Raw genomic sequence first — 14,264 nt, 5'->3', positions numbered from 1 at the left:
CAAAGATGACTGTCTCATCCGGGTAGCTCTCTAGTGGCCATGGATTGCCAGATGCTTCCCTTCAATCAACAAACTCCTTCTCCTGGAGAAGATTCGCATTCACCAGTACCTGGACGTCTGCCTCTTTCAAGATAGATTTCTTCCAAGTGTAGGCTTGAGTCAGCAGCGCCGTCTGGTCGGTCTTCCCGTACTTGGGCACCGGCAGTTTGATCTCCTTCTCTTTCTTGGCAGTGCTACGGGATGGCAAGCGGCGGCGCTAGGGCAATAGTGCTCGGGGATGGCAAGCGGCGGCGCTCAGGCAACAGTGAGAAGAGGAACGGGCGCACTAGCTCGGGTAACTGGAAGGGATAAGATTCCTCCGGTATTTATAACCGCGGCACAGGTAACCGAGTGGCGAGAATTATGGGGAATATTCCATTTTTTAAGCCATCAGTTATCGCCGGAACAGTTACCAAGTTTTTCAGCAGAGATAAGATTTCTAAAGACGAACGGTCACATGGACCAGTGGTTGACCCTTATACCCAAACTAGTCATGTAACAGCTCAGGGGTTGTGTGCCACGTGCCCATTGGAAAAAAAGTTTTTTCTCCGGGTTTTAAGGGAAAAAAGATGTGAAATTACAAGATTGACCCTCAGCCTGATTCTTTGATTCAACCTAAGGCTCAGGGGCTACTCCATATGGAGTGTGATTTTCATCGTACTTCCATATAAAGATTCAAGATTGAAGATCCAAGATTCAAGACTAAGTTGAATGAGGCTTGAGCACCTTCTAGCCGCATGGCAGTACTCGAGCACATTCGAAGACTCAATCCGATCGAGTACTCAAAAAGAGCATCACAAACTAGTTGGAGATGTCTACAGAAGTACTCAGAACTGCTGCATTTGACTAAAAAGTACTCGGGGTTTGTCAGCCATACATCTATGGGCCCACCGGGAGGCTTGGACAGTTCTACATACGGGGTTGTACACCAAGATGTGTCAAACATGGAGACTACGGTGCAGGATGGCGTGGTCTATGTGGAGAACAGGGACTAGTTGAGGATTAGGAAACTACTCATAGCAATTAGAGTAGGATTCTCTGGTTGAGTCTGACTAGTACTCTTGTAAACAACCGACCTATAATCCTACCCCTGGCAATACAAGGCGAGGTAGGGACCCGCTCCAAACGATGATCAATCAATACAATCCAAACAACACATAGGACGTAGGGTATTAAACGACATAAGCGGCCGAACCTATCTAAATCATGTGTTTGAGTTCTTGGTCTTTGGCAAGCCCCACGCATAAAACACTACCTTGGGTAACCCCTCGGTAGGTTGCTAGGTCTAAACACCGATAGCCAAGGTACATTCTTGATAGATTGCTGAGTGCCACGACACAAGAGATGGCAGCCCCTTCTCACCGTTTTCTGCTTGTGATGGATACTTGGGCAGAAGCTCAACCTAGGCTAAACCCTATCTGCATGGGTTTGCACATGCACCAATTTCCCCGAGTGCGCACCACTCACAAGACTCTTTTGGGAGCCCTGGAACGCTTCGCGTTGTGAACCTTCTCATCAAAATCTTAGCAAGTTGTGGTGGGTTGAGAGTAGTTAAGAGGATGGGTTGTGGCTTTTGCTCTTGTATCACGATGTAGATGCTTACTATGTATCGTGCCCTATGTGCTAAACTTTTGAACTTTGGTGGTTGCAACTTGTTAAGTTAATGTTGGTTTAATTATGGTTCTTATTCCTTTAAATTCCTTCATATCCTGCTTCATTTGTGCAAGTTATATCATGTTCATTTAATTTATTGCTTACTGAAATTTATGTTTGGGCCAATCTAATTGCTTAGAATGATGTGAAGAAGCATCATATTGCATCCATACATTGCATACATGTTAATATACATATGGGTTATCTTTTGGAGCCACTTTATCATGATTTTCTCGCTGTTTTGATGTCCAAAACTGAGCCTAAACTCAGTGGTATACTTGTTGTCCAAAATCTATCAATGTTATCTTGTCCCTTCTAACACTCTATACATGTGTTATTCTCTAATGTTTTTGACCACAATCCAATCTATACTAAATCTTTATCTTATCGCTAACCAAATCTAATTGGACGACAGGATGAGGAACCGTTCGGGCCTTGAGCATGGTGAAGCCTCGGGCGAGGATAATATTCCTCCCCCTCCCGTGAATCCCTCTCTTATGATGTGCTTGTCCAACAGACTCAGCTCATTGAACAACTTGTCCAAAACATGGGCAATCCACTTAGGAGGGAGGCACCCCCGGTGCATGGTCATGGGGATTTCTTTAGCACCGGCCCTCCTATCTTCCGTGGAACCAAGGACCCTCTCGACACGGATTATTGGCTTGGTACTATTGAGCAAAATCTTGGTCTCCTTCGGTGTGATGAGCATGACAAGGTTCTCTTTGCTGCTCATCAACTTCAAGATGCTGCCGGAGATTGGTGGCGTGGTGTGCTTGCCGCGCGACCACCGCTTCGCTTGGGAGGAATTTCGGACGGTGTTTCGCGCCTATCACATTCCCAAGGGAATTTCTTAGCCTCACTCAAGGCAACAATGATGTGATGACTTATTTTCATGCCTTCAACGTTCTCGCTCCATACGCTCCCGAGGAGGTGTCTAGTGATGCCAAGAAGAGAGAACGCTTTTATGAAGGGCTCTCGAAGGAAATGCAAGACAAGCTCTCTACCAACAAGTTTGTTGATTTTAATGATATGGTTGATGTGGCTATCCAAGCCGAGCACAAGAGGAAGAAGCTTGAAGCAAAGAGAAGCGTGCCACTTCTACTTTGGCGGGAGGTAGCTCTTCATGCCCGTGTATGGGGCCTTCTCCTCCTCCTCGTACACCGGGTGCCCCTCCCCCACATCCTATGTGGATTATGTGTTGCCCTTCCAATTCTCAAGGACAAGTATCAAGGCCCGCCAACCCTAGTTAGAACAATACTAGTGGTGGTCCAAGGGGTCCATGCTACAATTGTGGTGGTGTGGGCCATATTTCTAAGAATTGCCCCTCTCCAAGGCAAGTTGGTGCTCCCAATGCACCAAGGCAAGGAAACCCTCTACCTCAAGTTACACGTCAAGGGAACAAGAATCAACAAGCTCCAAAGCATGGCCGCCTCAACTATCTCACCGTGGAGGAAATTCCAGAGGATGCCGAAGTACTCTAGGGTATGCTACTCATAAATTCCTCTCCCACCGTAGTTTTTTTGTTATTCCGGAGCTACTCGTTCATTCATCAACAAGAGTCTAGGGCTACATCATAAGTTTAATGTTCAAAACCTATCATTCCCATATATCATTGACTCACCGGGTGGGAAAATCATTGCTAGATATTTTGTTGAAAAGGTTCCAATTCTCATAGAGGGAGTTATCTTTAAAGCCAATCTTCTCATACTAGATAAGTTGGGTTTGGATGTTATTCTTGGAATGAAATGGATGGGTAGACATGATGGGATTATCAAGTGTGGACCTCGCACAGTGGATCTTTTACACTATTCTGGCAAGAGAGTCACCCTTTCTCTTGATAAAGAAGAGTCTTGTCTCTATACCATGTCAGGTACTGAAATCACAGCATTGGAAGAAATTCCCATGGTTTGCAAGCATTCGTATGTCTTTCCAGAGGAATTACCGAGAATGCCTCTCAATAGTGAGGTTGAGTTTGCCATCAAGCTATTACCCAAAATGGCTCCAATCTCAAAATGTCCCTATCATATGCCTCCTAACGAGTTGAAGGAATTGAAAAAGCAACTCAAGGTCTTATTGGAAAAGGAGTTTATTCGTCTGAGCTCCTCACCTTGGGGATGCTCGGCTCTCTTTCTGAAAAAGAAGGATGAGATTTTACGGATGTCTGTTGACTACCGTTCATTAAATGAAGTAACCGTTAAGAATAAATATCCTCTTCCTCACATTGATATCTTGTTTGACCAATTATCCGGTGCTCGTTATTTCTCTAAGATTGATCTAAGGTTGGGATATCATCAAATAAAGATCTGAAAAGAAGACATTCCTAAAATGGCATTTTCTACTCGGTATGGACTTTATGAATATACCGTCATGTCCTTTGATCTAACCAATGCACCGGCCTACTTCATGTACCTTATGAATAGCATATTCATGGAAGATCTTGATGTCTTTGTTGTGATATTCATTGATGACATCCTTATCTACTCCAAGACCAAAGAAGAACATGCTTGTCATCTTCACATTGTTCTCCAAAGGCTTAGAGATCATCGCCTTTATGCCAAGTTTAGCAAGTGTGAGTTTTGGCTAGAAGAAGTACCTTTTCTTGGTCATGTTCTCTCTGAGGATTGCGTTGCGATGGATCCTAGTAAGGTGCAAGATGTTGTTGATTGGGAGCAACCAAAAAGTGTCTCTGACATTAGTAGTTTCCTTGGGCTAGCGGGATATTACCACCGGTTCATTGAAAACTTCTCAAAGATTGCGAGGCCTATGACTGAATTATTGAAGAATGGGGTCAAGTTTGAGTGGTCCAAGGAGTGTGAAGAAGCTTTCCAAACCTTGAAATCTCATCTCACTACCACTCCCGTTCTTGCTCAACCAAACATCCACAAGAGCTTTGATGTCTATTGTGATGCATATCGCATTGGTCTCGGGTGCATCCTTATGCAAGAAGGTCAAGTGGTAGCTTATGCTTCTCATCAACTAAGCGTCATGAAGAAAACTATCCCACACATGATCTAGAACTTACGGCTATTGTTCATGCTCTAGAGATATGGCGTCACTATCTCCTTGGTAATCATTGCAATATCTACAACAATCACAAGAGCCTTAAGTATATCTTCACCCAATTCAACCTTAATATGAGACAACGAAGATGTCTTGAGTTGATCAAGGATTATGATTTTGAAGTCCACTATCATCCCGGGAAGGCGAATGTTGTTGCCGATGCTGAGTCGCAAGGCTAGGTGCTATTGTTTGACCATTGAACCTCACATGAACACTCTATGTGATCAGTTTCAAAAACTTGGAATTAGGATGGTCAAAGAAGGTTCTCTTGCTACTCTCATTGTTAAGCCTGATCTTTATGACCAAATCAAAGAAGCTCAAAGGGATAACAAAGGGATGGCCCGAATTCTTGCTTTAAAGAAGGAGGGCAAGGCCCAATGTTTCTCCATTGATGATCAAGGCGTCATTTTCTTTGGGAAGAGAGTTGTTGTGCCCAAGGTCCCCAAGTTGAAGTGTCTCATTCTTGAAGAAGCTCATAACTCTCAACTTTTGATTCACCCGGGAAGTACTAAAATGTATCAAGATCTCAAGCAAAGGTTTTGGTGGACTCGCATGAAGCGAGAAATCGCTTGGTATGTTGCCAAATGTGATGTTTGCTAAAGGGTTAAAGCCGAACATCTCAAACTGACCGGCACCCTTCAAACCTTGCCTATTCCATCTTGGAACTGAGAAGACATTGCAATGGATTTTATCACTGGCCTACCGAAGGCTTCTCAAGGGTATGATTCTATTGACGAAATCGGCTCGCTTTCTTCCGGTAAAAGCCACCTACCTTGCCAAGCAAAATGTGAAGCTATATCTCACTAGAATAGTATGTCTCCATGGTGTTCCAAAAACCATAGTCTCCGATCGTGGTCCTCAATTTGTTGCTCACTTTTGGAAAAGTCTTCACAATGCCATGGGAACCAATCTCACTTATAGTACCGCTTATCATCCTCAAACCGATGGTCAAACCGAAAGAGTTAATCAAGTCCTAGAAGATATGTTGTGGGCTTGTGTGCTTATTTATGAGAAGAAGTGGGTAACTTGCTTGCCATTTGCGGAATTCTCTTATAACAATAGCTATCAAGCAAGTATCAAGATATCCCCTTTTGAAGTTTTCTATGGAAGGAGGTGTAGAACTCCTATCAATTGGTTCAAATCCAAGGAAAGACCTTTCTTTTATCTCAATTTGGTAATGGAGGTTGAAGAACAAGTGAAGACCATTCGTGAGAACCTTCACGTAGCTCAATGTCGCCAAAAGAATTATGCTGATCGTCGCCGTCATGAGCTACATTTCGAAGTTGGTGACCATGTATACCTTAAGGTCTCTCCTTTCAAGGGCACTTGTCGTTTCCTAGTGAAGGGAAAATTGGCTCCTCAATTTGTTGGACCATACAAAATCACCAAAAGAATCGGCGTCGTGGCCTATCAATTGGAACTTCCTCCATCACTTTCCGTCGTTCATAATGTGTTTCATGTATCTCAACTAAAGAAGTGTCTTAGTGTGCCAACTGAAAATGTGGACTTGGAAATTCTTGACCTTCGACTGAGCCTAACTTATGATGAGCATCCTATTAGTATTCTTGATCACATTGAGAGGAATATGAGAAAGGGAGATGTCAAGTTTGTCAAGGTTCAATGGAGTAACCACTCCGAAGATGAAGCAACTTGGGAACGTGAGGATAAAATGAGAGAAGAGTATCCCGAGGTTTTCTCTGATGAGTAAACCCTACCTACACCGAGCACACCATGTTTCCTTGTGTTAATTAATCTATCTATATCTTTATATGTGTACACAATCACCACCAAAAAGGTCTCACTAATCCCTCACTAACCAACCATGTCCTTGTGAAATCTCTTGGTTAAATTAACATGTCTAGGTGAATGTGGCCTCTCTAACCATGGGGTTTTTCATGAATTCCTTGCTATCCCTCCATTCTACCTTTCAACTCATCACTTGAATCTCACGATAAGATTCTCTTAAGGGGGAAGATTTGTCACGATCCGAAGTTGCAAAACAAGTTTAACATGTTAACATGAGCATCATGAACATCATTTGTGCATAATTCAGCATCATGGCCATGCATTTGTTTAAGTTCACATGATTGTTGTTTATTGTTGAAATTCAAACTTGTGAAGCAACTCATATTTCTGCTATGAAACTGTGCCTCCTGCTATGTTATTTTATTTAAATACTAGGTGCAATTTGATGATTTTACAGTAATTTTACTTAATTTTTCAGTTATGTTTCCTTATGCTAAAAAAATCATTTAAGTTTCAGTTTTGGCTGTTTTCTTTTGTCAATTCTGTCAAAACCTGAGAAGTTCTTGAGGTGATTCTTGTGGCATTGTGTTCTTTGTGATTTTATCTTTCGAATGATTATTTTTTGAGAGATTTTTGTGTTCCTATAGCTGTGTTATTTGAGTGAGGAAAGTTGAACGGTTTGAACTTGGCCGGGCCCACGCATCAAACTCCTTTTCCTCCTCTCACGTGCCTGCGCGCCCGCCCGTTGGGCAGCACCGGCGGCACCTACCACGCTACCATGGCCGAACTGGCCACCGTCACTCTGCCCCATGCGAAATGTCGCCCCTGCCTTGCCTTACTCCTCCTTTGTAAGCTCAAGCGCCTGCTCCCCCAAACCCTACCCCATCCGCCACCAGTGTCGCCGCCACGTCCAAGCATCGCCGCCGCCTTTGCCGGCCCGATTCACCACCGATAGTAAGCCACCGGCCGATTCCTTGTGCTCGAAGCTTCCTCGCAAGCCCACAAACCTATTCCGCCACTCATCGGCCGCCCTCCTCTCTTGTGCAAGGCGCTCGCCGGCCACCACCATCCGCCGCCCGCCGCCGCCCTTGGAGCTCCACTACGCCACCTCCTCCTCGCGGTTGAGCCTTGTCGGTGAGCCCCTTGACCTTGGGGCGCAGCCCGCGACCCCACCGCGCCGCGCCGTTCCCCCCGCCGCCACCAGCTAGGGCCACGGCCAGCCACGCGACGTGCAACACTAGTGCCTCTGTGTGTGTGCGCGCGCACGCGTGGGGGGTGTTGTGTGGGAAGAAGAAAGAAGGAGAGGGGGTATGGGAAAGTTTTAGCGACCTAAGTGCAAGAGTTCAATAGATCTGAGGGTTTTAATGCTAGATGACCGCAGTTTTCTTTTGTTTCCTAGATTTAAATGGTTACAAATTTGGGAAATGCATAGAAATGTGTAGAAAAATGCTAAAAATATGAAACTTATTTTGTTGTGTTCCTGACGATATCTAGTTTATTTCAAAAATGATCATGTTTATGTTCCTGTTCTATATCTGGTGCTATGATTTATTTTGTCCTAAGAGTTGTTAAATGCTTTATACATCATGTGGTGGTCCAAAAATTGTGAACCCAATTTTGTTAGTTTCAATTTGTCATGTATGTTCTAGATCTGCAACTTGTATTAGTGCAATCTATGGTTTGCATGCTATTTTAAATCCAATGCTTGTTTGCTATCTTAATTTTGTTTTTTGCATAATAATTAGTGGAAAATTGAAAAAGTGTTGAATACACTTCTGTTAGCCTGTGTTTTTTTGCATAGAATCCAGTAAAAATGATGTTGATGCTTTTCTGGTTGATTTCCATGCCTTTTAGGATTTAATGTGCTTAATGGTAGTTTGTCTTGTTTATTTTACATCTCCACATTGAAAATTGATTTTGATGAGAATCCAATTTTCATGATTTTGTATTGTTGTCTTCTGTCAGTATAATTTATTTCACATTTTTTCTCGACAAATGATCTTAATCTTGCAATTTCGTGCTTCCTTTTGGCTTATCATGTAAAATACTCTCTCATCGTTCTTGTATGATTTTATACTATTTTTAGCTAGATTGTTCTGTTAACAATTCATTTCTTACTGTTTCTATTATTTTCCATGCATTTCATGAGCATTTGCACTCATAGCATCATCTCTAATGCATGCACGCATTTCATTCATTTTAGAGAGCAACTTGCCGGAGAACGTGACCGTTGAGCCCGAAGCCGAGGCCAAAGTAGAGGTTGAGGTTGAGCCCGAGGAAAACCAAGGCAAGCAGCTATGCATACTTATCCTACTTTATAAATAAATTGTTACTATGTATAGCTATGGGATGCACGTGGGTTATCTATCTTATTGCATTATTAGAACCTATATCTTTGTTTTTATGGCCTCCCTTGCTTTGTTATCATATACCTTGTCGCTCGAGTAGTATGGGTAATAATGAATTAATCTCGTAATTGTTTATCCATGCTTAATCATAGAATGATCACTTTAGTAAGGGAATGGTTATAGGGTAATCAACATCATTTCTACTAAGGTTCTTTATGTTGTTGAATAAATGAACATGATGGTTAATTGGATACGAGATTTGAGTGGTGTGTAGGGCCACGAGAATGGAGTCTCGGTGACATAGACCGCTTGAGTCGACTAAGGACCATCCATTGTTGATGTTGATTTGAGCACCTTTTTCGTGCTACCACATGTTCCCGAATGGGATGAATAAGCCTAATACCTTACTTGACTCACTCTATGAGGCACAGTCCTAGATGTGTGGTCCTTGGACTATGTAGAGGAGCCTAGGAGTATCTCTGGAGGACCTAGGTTGTCCTCCACACAAGCTAGGCGTGTTTTACTCATAGTTTGGGGCGGGTTGGAAAGGGTTGGCATGAGTACCCCCCCTTGCGCACCATTGATCGAGTGTGCGAGCCGCAAGGTCCTCGAGTCGTGTGGGTAAAGAGAACACCCTTGCAACATTAAATCAATTTGAATTGCCGCTCTCTCGGTTATGAGCAAGCTCAAGTCCCATGAATTCATCGTAGAGTCATCGGATGCTTTTGATACTTGTTCATATGTTTATGATCTATGTTACCATGTTGATGCAATTGTTTTCAACTAAAATTTGTGGTGGGTTTAGGCAAGATTAATAAAACTTACTAGATATCCATAGGGTGTTATTCACATGCTTATGGTCAAAAATTAAAGATAGGATAAGATAGGATTTTGCAAATCTACTTAACCTTAAAGCCTTACTCCTTGTTCACCCTTATGCATGCTCCTTGTAATATATTTGCATAAGACTTGCGAGTACTTTTTGTACTCATGTTGCTATCGCTCACTAAAGTTGCAGGTGAACTAGAGGCCGTGTTCGGTCACTTTTACCCCACCGATCTGAGGGTGGGTGATGAGTGACTAGAACGGTTGTTTGTTGCTTCGGTGGTGTTTTTGGGCAATGACACCATCATTTGTTTTGCATTTTTTTTCTATTGTATCCGCTGTGTAGATGTGCTCTTTTCTTGGGTGAGATGTTGAGAAAACTTAAACCTTAATGTTTAATCTCATGTTGTTGTTGTCACGAGTCCAAGACTTATATTTTGGAGCTCATTTAATTAAATTTCAGAATTGAACCATGTTTGTAATGAAATTGTAATCTTAATCGTTGAACTTGTGTAATGATTAAAATTGCTCTTTATGGTTCATGTGGTGATGTGTGATTTGTACGGTTGGTGTTGCTCGAGCTTGGGCATGTTGTGAAATACCTACCGAGACTACCGGATTAATCTATAGTTATGTTGAATTGCACCGAGTCTTGCATCACTAGGCGTGGGTTGTCACTTGACACGTCGCAAGATGAGTAAGTGTCGACTCTCATTCTATTGGCATGACCGTCAATTCACTTAATTCAAGTTCAAATTGAGCGGTTCTCATAAGAAGCATCGGCCATGGAGTTCCACGGTGAAATTAAATTCGAAGTCACAATGAAACCAACTAACATAATCGGCATGAACTCACGACGCGGCAGGACACCATGAAGCACAACCACTTCCACTCGATACCATCATCATTGATGACCCGGGTCGGTGCCATGCCCCAGTAGCTCACATCCTCTTCCTCGTGCTCTCTCTTCTTCTCCTTAGTGGTGTCTGTCAGCGCCACATTGAAGCAGCCTGGTGCTGGCACCATAGCTGTCATACTAGCCAAGTGAGCGCGTGCTATCCAGGGCATATGCACCACTGGCCCGAGCATGGACATGGGTGAGTGGCCAGCAACTGACCCCATCAAGAAAAGACACATTCCCAGAATCGTGATCATCGCCGACCCCACGGCACGCCGCGCTGACTTCATCACCATGGCCATTTCTTGTTGCTTCTTGCCTATGCGGTTAATTCCTAAGACCAACTATCTTGTGAACTTGTGAATTTGTGATGTGTTGTGTGCAGAGACAGAGAGAAGGGGTTTATATAAGCGAAGAGGGGAGGGGCCGAGAGAGCGCGCTCGGTTGCTCGCCCCAGCTTGCCACGCCTTGGATTTGGCGTTGCCAAAAAAATCTTGCAGGTGCTTGGATCATCAATAAGCTGCAGCACGCCACAAGATTTCCATAGCCAGCTAGTTCACAGGTATGGCGCCGCAAGTTCAGCACTACCACACGCACGGCGTGGCAATATATCTACGGCCGGGAAGCAAACAGCCCCGTAGTTGCCAAATTGGCAGCTGGCTGATTAGGGCCTACAAGCTTAGTGGTAAATAGAGAATTAGAATTAGTAACATGAAAAGAGTGCCTTTTTCTCTCGCTATTTTAAATTTTCAGGATTTCTACTACTTTCATTTACTATCGGTGATTCGGTGTAAGCTGAGCATCCTAGTGTTTAGGTCACCAATAGCACTTGTTCCCTTTTTCTTCTTTTACAAATTGCATGTCTTAGAGCATGCTTGTTCAGCTGTAGATTGTGGCATATCTTAGAAGATCATTCGTGGCAATCTTAGAGTCGTCATGCAACATTGTGCGACTCTATGTATATACATTTATTGGCTCGCTTTGACATTGTTCCCTCGAGTACTCAGTTCGTCTAAAACCTATATTACTACTGGGCAAACGACCAATTGTACCGGTTTCCAATCCCCCCTTTAGTATCGGTTGTACAACCGGTATTCTATGTCGGTACGGGTCCTTTAGTACCGGGTCAAATAACCGGTACTAAAGGGTACTCATTAGTACCGGTTCGTTGTGTTTTTCGCCAAAAAAATAAAGAAAAAATACGGCGAACATTCGGGAGGCACCCACACATGCCCGCACACGCGTAACATGTAGGATTCAAACTCATGACCTCAAGCCTCGTGTGAGGCTTCATTACCATCTCACCTACACATCACATGTGATGGAGGTAGATATCCTTTCCTTTTGAAGTAACCCGTGAAGAGACCATATCACATGTGATGGAGGTAGATATGCTTTCCTTTTGAAGTAACCCGTGAAGAGACCTTAAATAGCGGGTCATAACACCACCCGGTACTAAAAGTGACCCTTTAGTACCGATTGGTGTTATGACCAGGTACTAAATATTGTAGCACCTTTAGTACCAGGTCATAACACCACCTAATACTAAATGGTCACTTTTAGTACCAGGTGATATTATGACCCGGTACTAAAGACCTCCGGGGACCTCCAAATTTGGATCCGGTACTAATGTTAGCATTAGTACCGGGTCAAAATGCAACCGGTACTAAGGCCGAGGATGAATGCTCATATTGATATGGCAGGGGCTGTTCCCAATCTTTCGATGAGAGGAGGAGTAACTTTGATTTGGGGGTGGAATCAACGTTGGCTGTCCGACTACAATAATCACAGGATGCTGCGCCTTAGCAACAGGTACACCGATTCCGACGTTGGTTGTTCTTGCCCAGCCAAGAACACCCTTGAACCTGCTAGCAATCGAGAACAAACAAGAACAAGATGAACAAGCAAATAAACCCACGGATCTGAACCAAATGAAACCTGAATCACGAGTTGGGGTCTTGAATCAAGCAAATCGGGTGGTCTAGTCGACACACGCGTTCACTAGGAAGTAGCAGTAGCTAAACTTGCATCTAAACAAAACCCAAGTTCATCCTGGTGGCTGCTAGATGTATTTATACATGGGCAACAGCAAGGAGGCATGGGAGGGTGTAAACCCTAAGCTGGAAAGGGCCCCTAGTGGGCTGCACGAGATATAAGGGTTTCAGCCTAAGACTGGAAGGCCAAAAGTCTCTTTGTCAATTCTGCTCAGCTCCGGTGGAATTTTGTCATGAGGTTGGATCCATCTGAAAGTAGACTTCAAAATCTTTCCAATGAGTACTCATATGCCTCAAACAACATCCGGAGTTGAGAAATATTACCACATCAGTTTGATGTTGCCTGGTTGTACGAACTTGAAGTCTGAACTTGATGTCCGATCTTGTGCTTTCTTATTGTTTTATCTTGATGCCCAAACTGATTGGTTGATCCATTAGGCTCCTCTCCATCATTCCTAATAATAATAAAATCATCACAATGACTTAGTAGCATCCAATTCTGAGATGAGGGTTTATGGACAGCGAGGAACGAGTTAACCTGATATTTAGCTCTCGTGCACGGGCTCTTGTCATTGGTCCTTGCTGCATAGTAGGCATGGTTGTATCATTGGAAGGGATGTCCTCATCATCCTCCCCTTCTTGCATGTGAGTCGTCCTCGACTCAAGTTCATCTTCCTCGCCCAAATATGGTTTCAAATCTACAATGTTAAATGTGGGGCTGACCCCAAAATCTGGAGACAACTCAAGTTTGTATGCATTATCATTGATCTTAGCTACAACTTTAAAAGGACCAGCAGCTCTCGGAAGCAACTTTAACTTTCTCAAATCAGGAAACCGATCCTTTCTCAAGTGCAGCCAAACCAAATCACCCGGTTCGAAAGTAACATGCTTCTTTCCTAAGCTACCAGCAAGTTTATATTTAGCATTCATGTTCTCTATATTCTCTTTTGTGGTCTCATGCATTTTTAACATCAACTCAGCACGTTGTTTAGCATCAAAATTCAATCTCTCAGAAGTTGGTAAAGGCAGCAAATCAATAGGGGCACGAGGCACAAAACCATAAATAATCTCAAAAGGGCTCTTTTTAGTAGTAGAGTGTTGTGAACGATTGTAAGCAAACTCAATATGAGGCAAACATTCTTCCCACATTTTTATGTTCTTTTTTCAAAACTACCCTAAGCATGGTAGATAAAGTTCTATTCACAACCTCGGTTTGTCCATCAGTTTGGGGATGACAAGTAGTGGAAAAAAGCAACTTAGTACCCAATTTAGCCCACAAAGTTCTCCAAAAATGACTAAGAAATTTTGCATCACGATCTGAAACAATTGTGTTTGGTACACCATGCAAACGAACAATCTCACGAAAGAACAATTCAACAACATGAGTAGCGTCATCGGTCTTATGACATGGTATAAAATGTGCCATCTTAGAAAATCTATCCACAACCACAAAGACACTATCCCTCCCCTTCTTTGTTCTAGGCAGTCCTAAAACAAAATCCATAGAAATATCCTCCCATGGTGCATTAGGAACAGTTAGAGGCATGTACAAACCGTGAGGATTAAGGCGTGACTTAGCTTTTTGGCATGTTGCGCAGCGAGCAATGAATCTCTCCACATCCCTCCGCATTTGGGCCAAAAGAAATGATCAGCAAGGATGCTTTCCGTCTTCTTTGCACCAAAGTGTCCCATCAGCCCTCC

General features: G+C 43.3%; 1 protein-coding gene across 1 annotated transcript in view; it reads right to left on the bottom strand.

Annotated features, from left to right (window-relative positions):
- The window catches only part of LOC101753990 (ubiquinol oxidase 1c, mitochondrial-like), a 93,359-nt gene extending 82,662 nt beyond the window's left edge, over positions 1 to 10,697 (bottom strand). Inside the window, 1 exon segment of the mRNA XM_004954791.1 lies at positions 10,542 to 10,697. Coding sequence (XP_004954848.1) covers positions 10,542 to 10,697 — 156 coding nt within the window.
- Positions 10,698 to 14,264: the final 3,567 nt, after the last annotated feature.

This window comes from Setaria italica, chromosome I, assembly GCF_000263155.2.
Source record: "Setaria italica strain Yugu1 chromosome I, Setaria_italica_v2.0, whole genome shotgun sequence".
Classification (NCBI taxonomy): Eukaryota; Viridiplantae; Streptophyta; class Magnoliopsida; order Poales; family Poaceae; genus Setaria; species Setaria italica.
The sequence above is the reverse complement of the archived record's forward strand: the minus strand, read 5'-3'. Positions and strand labels throughout refer to the sequence as shown.